This window comes from Eurypyga helias, unplaced genomic scaffold, assembly GCF_000690775.1.
Source record: "Eurypyga helias isolate BGI_N326 unplaced genomic scaffold, ASM69077v1 scaffold35714, whole genome shotgun sequence".
Taxonomy (NCBI): domain Eukaryota; kingdom Metazoa; phylum Chordata; class Aves; order Eurypygiformes; family Eurypygidae; genus Eurypyga; species Eurypyga helias.
In genome coordinates, this window is record NW_010244948.1 from 1 (window position 1) to 16,167 (window position 16,167).

The 16,167-nt window shown below is 56.0% G+C and overlaps 2 protein-coding genes across 2 annotated transcripts; both read left to right on the top strand.

Annotated features, from left to right (window-relative positions):
* Positions 1 to 3: 3 nt before the first annotated feature.
* LOC104505183 (pleckstrin homology-like domain family A member 3) lies at positions 4 to 875 on the top strand (the record flags this gene model as incomplete). The annotated part of the gene is made up of 2 exons (XM_010149927.1): positions 4 to 346; positions 754 to 875. Coding segments are annotated over 2 exons (465 nt in total), but the record flags the coding sequence as incomplete, so codon positions are not given.
* An 11,379-nt stretch (positions 876 to 12,254) lies between these two features.
* On the top strand, positions 12,255 to 15,355 carry TNNI1 (troponin I type 1 (skeletal, slow)). Its single transcript, XM_010149926.1, has 5 exons — positions 12,255 to 12,292; positions 12,926 to 13,057; positions 13,145 to 13,234; positions 13,698 to 13,874; positions 15,248 to 15,355. Exons 2-5 carry the CDS (start codon positions 12,932 to 12,934, stop codon positions 15,353 to 15,355), a joined length of 501 nt encoding a protein of 166 aa, XP_010148228.1. The 5' UTR covers positions 12,255 to 12,292; positions 12,926 to 12,931.
* Positions 15,356 to 16,167: the final 812 nt, after the last annotated feature.

Sequence of the window (16,167 nt, forward strand, 5' to 3'; positions counted from 1 at the left end):
CCCGAGAAGGTGCTGAGAGAGGGGCTGCTGGAGAAGCGTAGTGGGGGGCTGCTGCAGCTCTGGAAGAAGAAGAGGTGCCTGCTGACAGAGAAGGGGCTGCAGCTCTTCGAGCCCAAGGGCTCGCGGTACAAGGAGCTGAGCTTCGCCCACATGAAGGCGGTGGAGTGCGTGGAGTGGAAGGAGCGGCACATCTACTTCACGGTGGTAATGGACAACAGCCACGAGATCGACTTCCGCTGCACCCAGGAGGACCCCGGCTGGAACGCCGAGATCACCATGGGCCTGGTCCGCTTCAAGAACCAGCAGGCGATCCAGGTCGTCCGCGCCCGGCACAGCTGCCGAGCAGGTACTGGACCCCTCACCGCGGGTCAGGGTGCAGCACCCACCACAGGATGAGGTCCCTGGCCACTGGGTCCCATCTCTGAGTGGTTTGGCTTCCCCGTGTGAATCACAGAGGGGGTCCCAGGGTGGGGAAGGGTATGCAGGGCGGTGGTCCCATGTCCCCCTGCCCTGGCTGGGCTCTGCCCTCCACATCTCCTGGTGGGTTTCCCCGCCCACATCCCTGGAGAAGGACTTTCTAACACCCTCCCTCTGGTTGGGGTGGCCCTGAGTGGTACGGGGCTCTTTGCCATCTTGCACGTGGGGTGGCAGTGAGGACTGTGGCTGGCTGTGCTTCCCAGTTGCCCTCGGGGTTGGATCCTGCCCCACGTCCCAGCGCTGGCCGGGTGGGTAACAGGCACCTTTTCTCCACAGTGGTGCAGTTTGAGGCAGCCCCGGCAGGACAGCCCATGGACGCACAGCATCCAAAGAGCAGGATGGAGGTGGCCCTTGGCTCTGCTGGCAGTGGGGAGAATGGAATCCCGGTGGCCAAGTGATGCCATTGCTGTCTGTGGCCCAAGGACAGGGACAATGGCTCCGGGGAGGCCAGTGCAGGCACTGGTTCCCACTGTCTTGGGGCAGGACAGAGGCACCAGAGGAGCTGGGCTGGCATGACTGCAGGGGTCAAACCACAACAGCCACAACCCCTTGGCAAGATGGGGCAAAGGACACAGTCAGAGCCTGGATCTCCAGCCAGGAGGTGACATTCCTTCCTGGGGGCCCGCCATCCTTTATCAACATGGCCAGGACTTTGGTGGACTGGTGGGGACCCCCGGGCCTCTCCTGCGGGACAGGGGATGGGATAGGTGAGGTTGAGCCTGGAGGAATCAGCGTGACGGTGAGCTCTGCCCACATGCCAGTGATGCTGGGACACATGGATATGGCTGGCTACATGGCTACCCCTGAGCCCCCACGTTGGAAGAGGATGGAGAGCTGCTACTGCAGCAGGGACCCCAAACACTGTATCCTGATGGTGCAGTAACATGGCCGTGCCGCTGGATGTTGTCCTGCCCTGGGATGTCCGATGGGGACTGACTGGGGACCCCAATTCCCTGTGCTGAATGTGTCCCCAAACAGGACCTTCTGCTGCTTACCCTGGTGTTGCTGTGATCTGTGGGGTCCCGCAGGGTATGGGAGAGCACAAATCCTGCACAGAGCTTTGCCAGTCATTGGCATCCCCCTCAATCTGCCTGCATCCCACAGTTGGACCCTAAAGCCCCCAAGCCTCTCTGGTCACCCATCCCACTATGCCTGTGTCCTTAGGGATTCCCACAGTGGTTTGTGGGCAGGCGACCCAGGAGCAGTTCTGCCTGGCTTTGGAGGCAAGGGATGGCGGGCGGGAAGGATGGCTCTGCCCTGACAGGCAGCGCAGACGCCAGCGCCTCGAGCCACCCAGCTCCACAAGCCGGAGCCTGAGCCCCATCCCCGTGGCCAGAGGTGCTGCAGATCCTCCTGGAGATTGCCTGGCTGCGTGGGAATTGGGAAGCATGGCCCCTTGGCCCCACAGCCTGTGGCAGCTGGCCCCAAGTCCCAGTTATGTCCAGGGCAGCTCCGGGGTGGCTTTGGGGAAAAACAGTGCCATGGCCAGAGCCTGCTCATCGTGCTGGCTCTTTCCGAGCATTTTGGTGTTTTTTCACCCAGGAAAGTCTGCTTGGATATCCCTGGTCTTTGGCTTCACTTGCTGAGAACAACCTCCTGGCTGTGAGCAGAGACAAGTGGGGGGATCCAAGCTGGGGGAGGGGCACACAGATGAAGCCAGATCCAAACCCTGCACAGACGGAGCTCTGCATGGTCCCTGTGCCACAGCAGGCACAGAGGGACCAAAGCACGGTGAGCTCCAGGGATGGTGTGACCTTGTCCCCTGCCCACGGGGAGATGCTCTAAGGATGGAGCCCTGCAGGGACCAGCCCTCAGACCAGGTCTCTGCACACATTCCGGGCAGGAATGGGGTTGTCAGTGGCTGGAAGAAGGTGCTGGCACTCACACAGCATTTCTATGGCAAGGACCTCTGTCCTGGGCTTTCTCTAAATCCCCAGCTCCTGGAGTCCAGGGACTCATCCAAAGTCCTGCAAGCATCCTGAGCATGTGCCATGGAAGGGCAGCACCCAGGGCTGGGGAGCACCCAATGCGAGGGATTTTCCAAGGTCTTTGGAATTTCTAGCCAGTTTCAGTCAGACTCCTCGTTTTCAGTTTCTCTGCTCTCTCTCACACTGTAAACAGATCTTTTCTGTTTTCCAAGTGCCAGCAAGGAGCTGGGGAGGAAAATGATCAAGATGGGTGTGTGTAAGCACCAGATCTGGCTGTGGGCATGTCCACCCTGCACCAATGGCTGAGGCAGCAGAGAGGCCGAGGTACCCAGGAGCTGGGGAGAAATTTAAGTGATTAATAGAGGGCAAGGGACAGAAGGAACAAGGCACATCATTGGCATTTCAGCTCCAGGCATGGGGAAAGCCAAGGTTTCCTGTTGCCATCCTGATCTCCTCATCCCTCTGCAGACCAACGCGCAGCCACGTGCCCTGCCAGTACCGTGTATCCCCCAGGTTTGGGAGTTCCTTCTGCGCAGGCTCCCATATTGGCCAGATCTACCCTCGGCAGGCGGATTCCCAGCCTGACCCTGGGGCCAGGGGCTGGGGGGTGAGAGCTGAGCCAGCGGTGTGCGGGTGGGGGGCAGGATGGCTTCACTCGATGCCTGTGAGCCCTGAATTTTTCATGCAGAGGAAAAGGTCACCAGGAGACTGAAAAGCAAATAAACAGCCAAGAGACTTGGCCAGACAGCGGAGTGGGGCTGAGGCAGCGGCTGGTGCATCCCCTCATCACCGGTACCATGGTGCCTGGATGGGGCACAGTGCTGATGGGTGAAGTTGGGTAAATGGGGGGAATTTACCTGAGGGAAAATCTCCTGCAGACAGGAGGGAGCTCAGAGGTAACTGGTTTGCAGGAGAGAGCAAGTGCAGGGGAAGAAGGGCTGAGGAGCATTGCAGGAGGCCAAGCACCGTGACAGTACTTCCAGTTGACTATTTGCACAGAGTTGGGAGTGCAAGGGAGCTCGCAGGGTGCTTCCAGCCAGCCCGAAGAGCAGGGAGACGATACACATGAAGCATGGATGTGAGGAAACTGAGGCATGGCAGGGGGTTGGTGGGCATTTGGCCTCACAGCCCTCCCCAGCACACAAGCTCCTGCTGCTAGAAGGGGCTGTCTCCTGGGGACCCCAGTGCTGCAGACACCAAGCAAAGCTGCGTCTGAGCCCCAAAATGGAGCGAGGTGCCCCAGAGCCTCCTGAGTTCAAAGGCAAGATCCTGAAAATCCAGCTCTACTGCTCCCAGCCCCAAGGTGCCCCCACTCCAGCGACCCTCCCCACACTGCTTGGAGGATGCCTGGTGTTGGGGCTCCTCCGTGCAGGCTGGGGGCTGCTCTGTGCCTCCACTCCTGGGGCCAGGGGCTGTGCCAGCAACCATGGGTGCTGGGACTGACACCCATCATGCAGCACTGGGAGGGTGAGGTCAGGTGCAGGGGAGGTGGCAAGGGGAGCTTCAGGGCCCTTTTTTCCACCCAATGAAACTGACGTGCCCAGCCCTGGCTTTGGGGTCAGTTTGGGGCTGGCTGGCTACCCCTGACCACCAGTGAAGGCAGTGAGGGTTTCGCTGCCAAGACAAGGGTTTGTAGCATGATGGTGCCAGTGGTTTTTGGCAGGTGAGACCGTGTGTACCTCCTTCACCATCATGTCCCCTGCTGAGAGGCTTCTGTGAACATCGGTGTATTATTTGGGGGTGGGGTGGGTGTTTTTCCTCACACAAAAATGAAAAGAAAAAAATATCACAGTTGTAGGAAGCAGTATTTTTTTTTTAGCTTTGGGTCAAGAGTCCGTCTTCCTTCAGATGCTCCTGAAATTATTTCATTTTTGAACATCCTTAATTATAATTCCTACATCACCTGATTTCATTTTGGAATCTAGAACCTCCCCCAGGCAGCACCAGGCTGGAGAGCTGCCCCATGCATGCCTGCACTCCGAGGACCAAACACCGGGACATCCACACCACAGCTGCCGGGTTGGCCATCTCCAGTGAAGTCCTCTTGAGTTTGAGTGCCGGAAGAGATGCTGTCATCTGTAACACAGCGCTTGGGATGCTGAGAAGGATCCTGGCATGGATTGCAGGGATTGCATGCGTGTTAATTCCCCATCCCCAATGTCCTGACGACATGCCTTGGAGAGGGCATCCCAGGGAGGTGGAGGAGGTGGTGTATGATAAATGTGGTTGTGGGCATCAGTCACCAGTGGAGCTGGGTCTGCAGGAGATGGGGGGGGGAGAAGGGATGTGGCACCCTATCTGGCACTGCACCAAGAAACAAAAATAGTGGCCAGGCATCGCTGGAGCCGCAGAGGGCAGCAGCGGAGCCGAATAGAGGCCAGCCCCTGCCTGTCACCCACTGTCCCTGAGTGGGAGTCATTCACCACGCTGCTCTGCTGACTGGCTCAGCCCAGCCTCGCAGCAAAAGGGGACGCTGAGATGCATCGAGTGTCTCAGAGACAGATGGGAGGGCCTTGAAATACCCTGAAAATGTCTAAAAAGTGTGTCAGGGCCCCTGTCTGAGCCTGATTTTTTTTATTATTGTGAATAGTCTTTTTTTACCTTGTGAAATATTTTCCCTTAGGCTGAAAACTAGGCTGGGATTTAGGATATTTAAACCGACATCACAAAAAAAACAGCCCATTAATGTGGACAGAACAGCTAATATCCTCCTCTTGTTTATAAGAGTCGACAAGATCAACATTGGGAAGGTTTCATGTGTCACTTGGCAAAAGCACAGAAAGCTTAAAGTCTTCGGTGGGTGGCTCAGCTCCATTTTAATAATGTCTTTCCACTATCCCAAAGTAGATAATTCCTCCGCATTTAATAAAGATTATTGTACGTGCTAGTGGCACGAGGCAGGGAGCATGTGCTGTTCGTGAAGAACCCGTCAGCTTTGAGAGATCCCTTCTCAGCTTCGGCACCTTCTGCAAACATTTCAGGTCTTCTCAAAGCATTCAGGCTGAGAAAAACAACTTGTCCCACAATATTTCCTGGAGTGGATGGTATTTCTCCCATTTTGTGAAAATTGTCTTGATGTTGGATCCAGCCCCACAGCTTCTTCCACATGGATTTGCTGCCTGCAGCTGTGCCAAGTGGGAAGAGCAGGCTGCATGCCCATGGGTGAAGCGGCTGAATGCAGGGACTGTCCCCAGCTGCACCGTGTGCAAGGTGGTGTCCAGCCAGGTAGGGGTTCCCGGAGCCTGGAGAAGACAGGGCTCTCCAGCTGCAGCTGTGCTCGGCCGGGACATGGCACAGCTGATACCAGATGGATGAGGAGCCCCTGCTCCGCGGGGCGATGGGAGATGTGGGTGTCATAGTGAGGCTGATTCAACAGGCTGAAGACTGGCCAGGCAGAGGCCTGAGCTGGGAGAGGTCTCTCAGCCCCATGGGGCACGTCTGGGGTCTGGACTGGGGCCTGGCTCTTTCCCAGGCTGGGCTGTGATGCTCAGGGCATCACCCATGTTTAGTAAGGGTCATGGATACAGCAGCAGGAGGAAATCCTTTGCAGGGCTTTGAAAGCACTGATTGTTGGAGAACATCCCTGGGAGGCTGTCACCCATTGCTGTCACAAATCCACGGAGCAGTTGGGACTAGCTGGATCCCTTCTGGCAGCCCATGAGAGCTGCTGGATGATCTGCAGGAGGAACACCCAGGCAGGGACCGTTTCATCAGGGTAAGTCACTCTCACTACTTCATTGCAACGTGACACTGTAGTCCTGCCACCTTGCAGTCACCTTGCTTGTAGGTGGTGACATGAATGTCTCTGTGTCCCTGAGCTGTTCCACAGAGGGAAAACCTTCTCCCACCCTGTGGTGAGTCTGTGAGGCATCCCCCATCCCAGTCTGGAGAGAAACCCAAGGCAGCTGGTGTGTTCCTGCCACCTGCCCTGGCATTTGGGGCTGGCTCTGAGCGTGGCAGCCAAGGGGTGGGATGAGCGTGTGGACAACAGAGACTCAGCTGTTGTTGCTAAGTCTGTCCTGGATGCCCTGGGAAGCCCGTTGTCTTTGTGAATGCCATGGCGATTGACGAAATGAGGACGATGCTTGGAAGAGGGCAAAGGCAGGGTGGGTGGGATGTCTCCAGCACCACTGCAAGTCTGCTTCTGCAGGGAAATAGGCTTCACGTGGGGCAACCAAACTGCTCACAGGGGTCAGATACCTTTGAATTTGGTGGCCCAGCATCTTAAGGAACCAGGGACCGCTGCAGTCCCAGTGGAGCACTCTTGAAGTCGGAGGGCAGCCGTGGTAGCCCCTGCCATGCTTGTGGGGGCTGATGCCCAGTGATGAGGAAGCACCAACACCCCCCAGGGGCTCAGCATGTCCAAGGGGAAAGAGAAACGTCCATCCAAACACATACAAGGTTGTTCGCTCGTAAGAGACCAAACACAGGTGACCCTAGGACACTAAGAAATTCAGGGACAAGCAGGCTGTCCCTGAACAGTTGGTCCTGGGTGGGTCTGGCCTCCCCATACAGCTCTCTGGGAATTTTCTGTTGGCATCTACCCCCCGGTGACAGGCCACAGGGATCCCTTCTCTTGAATCAGTGGCTCCCAGGAACAGGGGGTTATTATTTTGCTTTGAATTTGGCCTCAGTACTGATCTGCCCCACAGATTTCCAGCCTGTCCCCCCTTCCTACCTGCCAGCAGCTCGGAGGGGGGCCCACAGCCTCAGAGGCACCTAATAAAATACCCCCTCATCTTGAGACAACTCACTGCGGTTTGCGAGCCAGGGATGGAGACATAAAATGTCTTTATCATGTCAGCTGGGGAGGAGAGATGGGGAGATACTGGGCCCTGCCTGTCCTTCTGCTGCTGGCCCCTCCATGGCTTTGAGAAACTGATGCCAAAGCCCCAGATCCTTTGTTTGCCCTTTCCTCCTCCTCACTCCAGGTCTCAGAAGAGGATGAAACCTGAGACTGGAGCAAATGGCATCCAAAGCAGCCCCCATCCCCTGTCCCCCATCCTCTGCGAGCGGGTCAGGTCCCGGGGCACGGCTGTGGGGAATGCAGCGCCTTTGTCACGGGCTAATTTTGGCTCCTCTGTGCTCGGAAAACAATCCCAAGGCAGCTGGGAGGAAAGATGCCGGAGGCATGGCCCCGTGGCAGCTTTTGCCTTATAAAGGTCTAACGGGGCTGGTATAAAGCCTCCCCCGCTGCGGCTGGGAGCAGACCCGCTGCACTGGTGCTTGGAGCTGGGGAATGGGAAACGTCCTTGGGGAGGCCCCCGGGAAGGGTGGGTGCAGGGGGTGGTTCTCCTGTGCTTGGGGGGTTTGACTAGCACAGGTCAAAGACGGTTGGGACTGCCACTGCCATTGCCACTGTCACCACCACCGATCTCGCACCAGCTCGGGGGTTGCTGCATTGCCCCTCACCACGGCACAGCTCCCCGCGTTGTCCTGGCATTGGGAAGGAGCCAGGGAAGGTGGCCAGCATCCCCTGCTCTGTAGGACACGGGGGCTGTCTTTGCTCCCCACCATGAAGCTACCCTGTGCACGCAGCTTTGTTTCCCTTCATGACCATAATAGCCTCAGGATTAAAATACTGGGCATTGTCCCTGCTGGGCTGCACGCTGGGATTTGTTGCTCCTAAACCTGCCCCTAAAAATATCCCAGTGAACAGGTGCCACCTGCCCCTGCAGTCCTCTGCCATGAAGCTTCCCTCATGGGGACCCTGGGCAAGGGGTTTTGTGGGGTGCAGGGGGGTGAGGCAGCAGATTTTTCGCTGCTTTTCAGGAATCTCATGGGGAAAACCTCAGGGATTGTGAAGGGCTGAAAGTTGCTTGAGCATCCCAACTGGCTGTGCTGTGCTGGGCGGGTCTGGATGGTCCTGCTCCCCACAGAGGGACCTGCCCCATCCTGGGTCTCAACTGATCATCTGGCACGATGCTGTAACCCCACCTGCACTGTTTTACCCCGTCAGCCCTCGGCGATGTGTCCTGTCCTGCCTGCCTGGGGCGGTTTTGCTCTCCGGCTCTGGCAGCTCTCTCAGGGAGACCCGTCAGCCAGCAGCCTGTGGGGATATCAGCCTGTGCCTGCAGCGCTGCAGAGCGTGCGGGCACCATCATGCATGGGCGTCAGCACCACATCAGCTGTCCAGCTGCTCACACCCCAAAAGAGAAAAAGTAGTAAAAGAAACAAACAAACAAAAAAATCAGGATGTTTTCTGCAAAGGACAAGCCCTGCAGTATTTCGGCTCATGGTTTCTGCCTCCTTGCACTCTCTTCCAGCACCTCTGATGCTGGTTTACACCAGAGAGGAGCGAGGCAGATGTGCCATGAAGAACACACCCCGTCTGCATGGGCACTGCCATTGCGCCGTGGCCAGCCTGACCCAGCACGTCTGTGTGCTCACACCCCACACGCGTGTGCGTAAGGCATGGGGCAGCCAGGGTGGCTGAGCTGGGGCGATTCACATGCAAGCAGCACAGGAATTCACCAAATTGCAGGTGGGGGTCACGAGTGCTCTAAACTATGGGTGCAGTAATGCACGGGCGACGTGCGTGTGTTGCCCCGTGCTCGTGACGGTGCCCCAGGTGTGTGCGGCATGTCGCGGGGCACTGGGGCTCACAGCAAACGTGCACACAGAAGGGGATTTGTGCTATTTTTACTGACCACTTGCAGGCAGGCTGCAATTTAATACTCCCCCTCTGCCACCAGCCCCCGGCAGTGCGCGCCTCTCCGCAGGGCAGGCATCACCTCCCTCTGCAGCCCCGAGGTAAGAAGGTGCTACACGGGTGTCCCCCACGCGTGACCCCCTGGGTGTGCTGGTGGCAACACGGGCACGAGTGTGAGACCATGGGTACTTGCATGGGCAACGTGGCAGAGAGGAGTCCCTGGCGGCATATTTTTCTGAATTTCTTCCCCTGTCTGAGGTTGCTCAGACATTTCCTCTGCTCCTGGAGAAAGGATTGGTGAGACCACAATGGGAAGAAGTACAACTAAAATCCCAAGCCTGGCTTTGGAGCTGGGGTTTGCTTGGTTTTCCCGAAAATTGGCAAAGAGGACCATTTTGGGAAGCATTTGTCTGTGTGTCCTGTTCTGACTGCTCCCAGCCGCTTGTGTGACCAGGGAGGTTTTGTTCAGGGCTATGAGCCATGTGGGGGGGGCGTTGTGTTAGCTGGGCGCGTGTTCATGGTATGTGTCTGGTCCCCTGGGATGGGGGAGGATGTCAGGACTGACTGGGGTTATTTCTTTTAAGGATTCCAATGACTTAATGGTTTAATAAGATTTTTAAGCTTTTCATATCTGAGGGCATGCAGACAGTGCAGAATTAGCTTGTCCAGGTGCTCTCGTGCCCATCAGAGGGCAAGGTCTCTTGCGGATGCTCCAGGTCAGGCTGGAGCCCAGAAGTCCCTGCATGAGATTGCTGGGAATGTCTTCACCAGCACAGCTGAGTCCTGGCTGCCCTCTAGGAAGCCAATTTAGAAATATCTGTCCCTAAAAACTGATTGACCTTGGTAGAGGTCATCAGCCTGAGGTGCAGTCTGGGTCCCACCTTCTAGGGACGCCAGGCTTTGCTCCAACAGAGAAGGTGGGAGACGCTGAGAGGCCTTACCCAGCCCTTGCTCACCTCCAGACAGCCAAAGGCTTTTCTGCCTCCCCTGGAATAAACGGGGGCAGATAAGCTGGGACCTGACCTGCCCCATGTGCCGGTGTCAGGCAAGAGGAGCCGCCTTCCCTGCAAGTCCCCTGGGACATTTGTCATATCTCCGAAAACCTCCAGAAAGGCATGAAACCGGTGGCTCTGGCAGTGCCTGACTGATATGGCTTTGGGGAGAAAAAAAAATTCCTGTTCTTGGTGGTTTTCCTTGTAAACCCAGGGATCTGGCAGGCTCCAGGGGAAATGATTCCTGCTGGGATTATATGGCATTTCCCCCACAAACTCTGTTCCTTCAGGCCACAGCTCTGGGCAGGCAGCGGTGGGCGTGGGGAAGGGACAGGGACAAGCTGACGGAGCTGGGAGGTGAGCTCCAGCGGCACATGGAGGTTTGCTCAGCACAGGCTCCACACACGCCTGGGAGCAGCTGTTTGAGACCAGAATTGTTCCTTTTTCTCTCCCCTAGAAGGAATCTTTGGGGTTGAAAATAGTTTCCAAGTTCAAGTGGATGCAAAGAGACTGAGGCAAAATATCCCAGCTTTGCCATCTCAGTTCTAAGGAAAAGGACTAAATCCACCACTGTTTCTTTCTCAGATGTGGCATGGGTTTGTTGCTCCTGGTTGGAAAGAGAAAAAACATAAATTGATTGGCATTTTTCCCCACAGTTTTCTATGACCCTGACTTACAGTGCTCCAGCTTCTGGGCGAGAGGGAAGTGCAGAGGCAGTGCCAGGGATGCTAGCGAGGCAGCGCATTCTGAAGTGGCTGCCAGGGTGTAGGGTTACCAAGTAAATGTAAAGTATGAAACCATAAGTAATTGAGCAGGGATACAGACGCTACAGGAATCTGCTCATCCGCTTGTCCACAACTTGTTGTCCCTTGCTCTGTCACCCCTGAGATGGGATTTGGCTCCGCTGTCTTTGCCCATGGGGAGCTGTGGGATGGGACTCCCCGAGCTGACGCGGCACAGTGGGGGCCCCGAGGTGCCCCATTTCTCCTGAGCTTTCCAGCCAGGCTCGCCTCCAGTCCCTTGCCCCTAGCTGGGGTGACGCAGCCAGCGGGGAGCAGCTCGGTGCTTGGGAAAACCCCTGAGGAGTGGGTGACCAAGCAGTGCAGGGCTGGCTGGAGGCAGGTTGGAGCTTGCCCGAAACAAGATTTCCTTGGTTCCTCGTGTTGTTTCGCAGCAGGATGGGGAGGCTGGAGGCTGTGGAACTGCTTCCTTCCACTGACAGCATGGGGCAGCACCACACCTCGGGAGCATCCTGCTGCCGCTGCTTTCTTGGTTCAGGTGGATTTGGGATTTGCTCCTTTGTTTCAGCTTCTTTCCCTTCTGCAGGTGAACAGTACGACGCCACAATGCCAGAGCCGTGAGTAGCACAAGTTTTCCTTGGATTTTGCTAAACCCTCGTGTGGCTGCTGGGCTGCTCGTGCTGGACCCCAGCTTGTCTGTTTTGGGGTGGGGGCTCAGCTGGGGGCCCACGCTTGAGATTGTGCCAAACCCTTTGCAAAAGATGTCTTTAAATAAAACCTGTTAGTGATTTCAATGTCCCGATTCAAACCTTGGAGCTTTCCTGCATCCTGGAACAGGGATCCAAGGTGGGAAGCACCACTTGCTGTGCCGTAAGGCACTTCTCTGTAGCACATCACACAAACATAATGTATTCCCCAGCGTGAGCAGCAGGGAGAAACTTCTCTGCATGTCTTTCCTCAAGCAACGCCACAGAGATGCTCCAGCCCTGCAAACCTGAACAGGACCCAAACATCCTGCGTGCCAGCCCCTGGCTGCACAGGGTGCATGTGAAGGAGGGTGTTGTGGCCCAAATCACGGGGACCGAGCTGAGGCTGGCGTGACAGGCACTGTGACAGCCTGTGTGCCCTGTTTGGGTGACATTTTGGCTTTTTGAGCTGTGGTCCTGAGCACCCACTGCATTTCCAGAGAGCACCATCACCACAGACCTTTCAGGTGGCAACTGTTAGAGAAATAAGGAAACCAGCTGCAATCACATGAGGTGCTTTCTTGACTGTCACCTCTTTTTGACTCATTCACTGATGCCCTTGTTCTCTTCTTTTGTTCCTTATTGCTCCTTCCTGAACACATGCCTGTCTGCAGGGAGGTAAGTGCCTTTCCTTTCAGCAGTAGTCTCAGTGATACTCTGTGTTTGCTGTGAGTTTGTTCTCAAACGGGTTTTTTTTGCTTCCCCTTTCCCCTAGAGAAAATCCAAGATCACAGCCTCACGCAAACTCTTGTTGAAGGTGAGTCCTGAGGGTTGGAAACTCCCTGGGGTTTGTCTTGCTGGGGAAAAGGAGCCAAGCTTGAAGTGCGTGGTTGGTGGGACAGCGATGAGGAACAGCAGAAGTATGGGCCTTGGGGAGCAGCTCCTGTTCCCACCTCTTGTCTTCCCAAAAATCCTCACTCATGTGGGCTTTGTGGTCCATGCCAAACCAGCCTCCCCCCACCTCCACTTTACTAAGGTGGGGAGACGCCGATGCCTTCAGGTCTAAAGCCACAGCCTCATGTTTGTGCACCAGCAGCTCTGCAGCACAAGCCTGGGAGCTTCTCGGGCTCTGGCTTGGGAAAATCATTTACTGCCACAGCAGAGCAAACCAATGCGAAGAAAGTGCTGATGCTGGCATTCATCAGGACCACTGCAGCCCTGTGGTACCTCTGGCCTTGCTGTTCTCCCTGCCTTCGGGGTCCCCACACAAAAGGTGTAGGAGTTTTTTGAAGTGTGTTGCAGCAGCACAGTGATTTTGGGAGAGCAGATTTTGGGAGGAGGTTTGGGAGGCAGACAGGACCACCCCATCTTACAGACGCTGCATGAGTAGGCTTAGGGGGAGCAGAGGAACCTCTCTGTTCACACCTCTGCCATTTCCTTGCGCTCATAGAGTTTGATGCTGGCAAAAGCCAAGGAGGAGTGGGAACAGGAGATTGTGGACAAGCAGTCAGAGAAGGAAAGGTACCTGTCTGAGCGGATCACACCACTGCACACCAGTGGGCTTTCCCTGAGCCAGCTCCAGGTATTTCCCAGGTCTGAGGGTGGAGGGAACTCCTTGGGAACATGGAAGGGCATCAGTCACTGCTATCCTGTTGTGCTTGATCCCCAGGACCTGTGCAGGGAGCTGCATGAGAAGGTTGAAATTGTGGATGAAGAGAGATATGACATCGAAGCAAAATGCAACCATAATACTCGGGAGGTAGGAGGCAGGATGGGCCGTTTGCTTCGATGTTAACTCCCTCCCAGATGGTAGCTTGCGCCTTGATGGGGTCGGGCATGGACTGGACTGAGCTTGGATGTGGGACATGCACCAGGCTTATCTAAGGGTTGGCATTTGCTCTGCACAGGGCTCATCCCTGGTTCAGGGAGCTCAAGCTGTTCACTGGGTCCAAGACAACCTCCTTGCTCTTGGGGTCACCCCTTCTGGGTCTGAGAGCTCCTCCTCATGATATGGCAGCCATTGAGCACGCTGGGGCAAGGCAATGATGGCAGCTCTATGCTCAGGTGGACAGTCCCTTGGTGAAGGTGGTCCTCATGGCTGCAGGAGAGGCCAGACACCTCTGGGGCTTGGTGTTGGCAGACTCCTGCTTCACACAGGAGGTTTTTTGTGCCAGGCAGCCATGAGGTGACCTCCCACTCCTCCTCCCTTTCTCAACCTGCAGATTAAAGATCTGAAAATCAAAGTGCTTGATCTCCGAGGAAAGTTCAAGCGACCCCCTCTGCGGCGAGTCCGTGTCTCTGCTGATGCCATGCTGAGGGCTCTGCTGGGCTCCAAGCACAAGGTTTCCATGGATCTGAGAGCCAACCTGAAGTCTGTCAAGAAGGAGGACACAGAGAAGGTGGGTGACTCTTCTAGAGGCCAGAGATGGAGACACCTCCTAGGGATGCCCTTCCCTTCTCCAAGGCCTCCTATGAAGCCTGTGTGGGTTGTGCTCCTCCATTGTAATGCTCAGAAATAGCGTGGGGCAGTCCTTGTGGGCACTGCCCATTGTGGGATGTTGTAGGACCACGTGGGAGCAGTTTGGCGGGGCCCGGTAACTGGTAGACAGTAACAAGTGAGATTTAGGGCGGCATCCATGATGCTCTTCCCTCCCAGAGCACGGGGAGGGTCTTTCAGCTGGGGCCCCCTTCGCATGTCTGTTGAGCTGCACATGGAGAGTTTGGTCTTTGGTCTTCTAGGGAACCAGGAGAGCTCCTGTTCCGTGCAATCACTCCCAGAAAAACCCCAGGAAACTCCCAGACCCAGATTAGATAAGACAGAGCAAACCCAGCAAGCATGCTTGGGGTGAGATAAATGGCCTGGTTCAGACTAGTTGGCAGAGATATGAGGGGGGGAAAGTCTCGATACCAACCAGAGGGCGGTGCCCAAACCTGCCTGTGGTGTGCAGGCACCCCAGTGGCAAGAGTTGTGCCGCTTTCCTGACAAGCAGAGGGGTTTTACACTTGGGTCCCAGCTCAGCAGATTGGATCAGAACCTCAATTTTCAGTTATTTTTCCTTTTTTCTCCCTGTTGCTAGTATTGCACATTTTCAGTCCTTTGGATAGAAAACTTTGCAGTCCTCAGCGCCAGGTGGTGAATAGATCTTGTATTTATTTTAGATGTTGTGAAGTGATTTTGGCGCATGGCTTGTAATCTATGAATGCCTGTGGGTTGGCAGAGCAGACACTTGGGCATGCTCCCAGAGCTGCCGTCATCTCCCCTCTCTGCTCTGGAAGTGGCTGCCAGGCTCTCACTGTCACACCAGCAATCCCAGTCTCCTCCAAAAGCTTGGAGAAGATGGAGATGGGCTTTTGGTGGGCTGTGAGGTCTCTGCAGAAAGTGTTTTTACTTGCATTTGCCCCAGTGTGCTGGTGTAAATCTGGAGTAAATCTCATGTGCTAGTTTCTTCCTCCCAGAGAAATTTTCTCGGATTTTTGTGCCTTCTGCTGCAGTAATGCAACTTAACCAGGTTCTAGGGGAGTATCTAAATGAATCTCGACCTCTCTGAGGAGGTCAGACCACTGCTTGCCATCTTCCCGGCCAGCCCTATGTGCAAGGACACATGGTGGAGCTGGCTCTGAGGGAGAGGGCATTCATGACCGGGCAGCTGCCTTCCCCACATTGCCTATGTGCTGGGGCCGAGAGCTCTGAGCAACAGGGTGGGAGAGTGTAGGGCTGCTGGCCAACCCATCACTCAGCCATTGCAACCCCCCTTCCCATCCCTCCCTGCAGGAACGCCCTGTGGAAGTGGGTGACTGGCGCAAAAACGTGGAGGCCATGTCGGGGATGGAGGGGAGAAAGAAGATGTTCGACGCTGCCAAGTCCCCCACGGGCCAGTGAGAGGTAGTGGACCAGTCCTCCTTCCCCTATGACATCCCATGCTCCCTGCAGCATCCACAATCTGTGCTTGTGGCCCCACAAACACAGAAACACTGCCACTCATTGCAGAAAAGGCATCAGCTGCCCCATATCCCACCCCCCACTTGGGATGGGTGTCTGTCCCACACAACCCTGCCATGGAGCCACTGCCAGCAGCTATCCCTCTCTCCCAGCTTGTCCTTCCTGGCTTTCTGGGGTCAGCTGGCTATTCTGCACTCATCCTGCACAGTGTGGGTGTCACAGGCACCAGCTTTTGGCTGCTGGAAGCAGCCCTAAAACTCCTCTTCTGCCCCACTGATCTGCTCTGTTTCTTCCCCACAGGACCAGCTGGAAGAAAACCCCCCCGACCCCTGCTGTCTGCTTCCCTTTCCCTTGCTGCCCTCCCCGGCCCCATGCTCTTTAAGCCCTTACCCTGAATTCACCACCGAGCTGAAACACATGGACAACTGTGTGAGAAGGAGATCTGAGACTCTTTCGTTCAGCTCTGCCAAGAGCCCCGCACACCCCTGGCACAGCAGGTCCCCAGTGTCACCCACATGCTGTCTCCAAGGGGCCACCAGCCATCCCTCCCCTCCCACTGCTGCAGAGAGGCCCTGGGGACAGCTGCTGGTCCTCCCATTCCCCCATCCTCTGGTGGGTGCAGCCTGAGATGTACCCATGGGGCTGCACATGTATTAAAGGATGGTCTCCTGGGAAGTGTGCTGCGTGGGCTTGTCACTGTGGGAGCACTGGCCAGGGGCAGGTGCTTTCACATAGAATCATAGAATCATGGA

Bases quoted from the DNA above. Each gene is read 5' to 3' on its own strand.
- TNNI1 (XM_010149926.1), top strand. From the start codon at position 12,932: ATGCTGGCAAAAGCCAAGGAGGAGTGGGAACAGGAGATTGTGGACAAG. The intron at 13,235-13,697 runs GTAGGAGGCAGG...CTCAACCTGCAG, and splicing joins GCAACCATAATACTCGGGAG to ATTAAAGATCTGAAAATCAA. The intron at 13,875-15,247 runs GTGGGTGACTCT...CCCTCCCTGCAG, and splicing joins AGAAGGAGGACACAGAGAAG to GAACGCCCTGTGGAAGTGGG.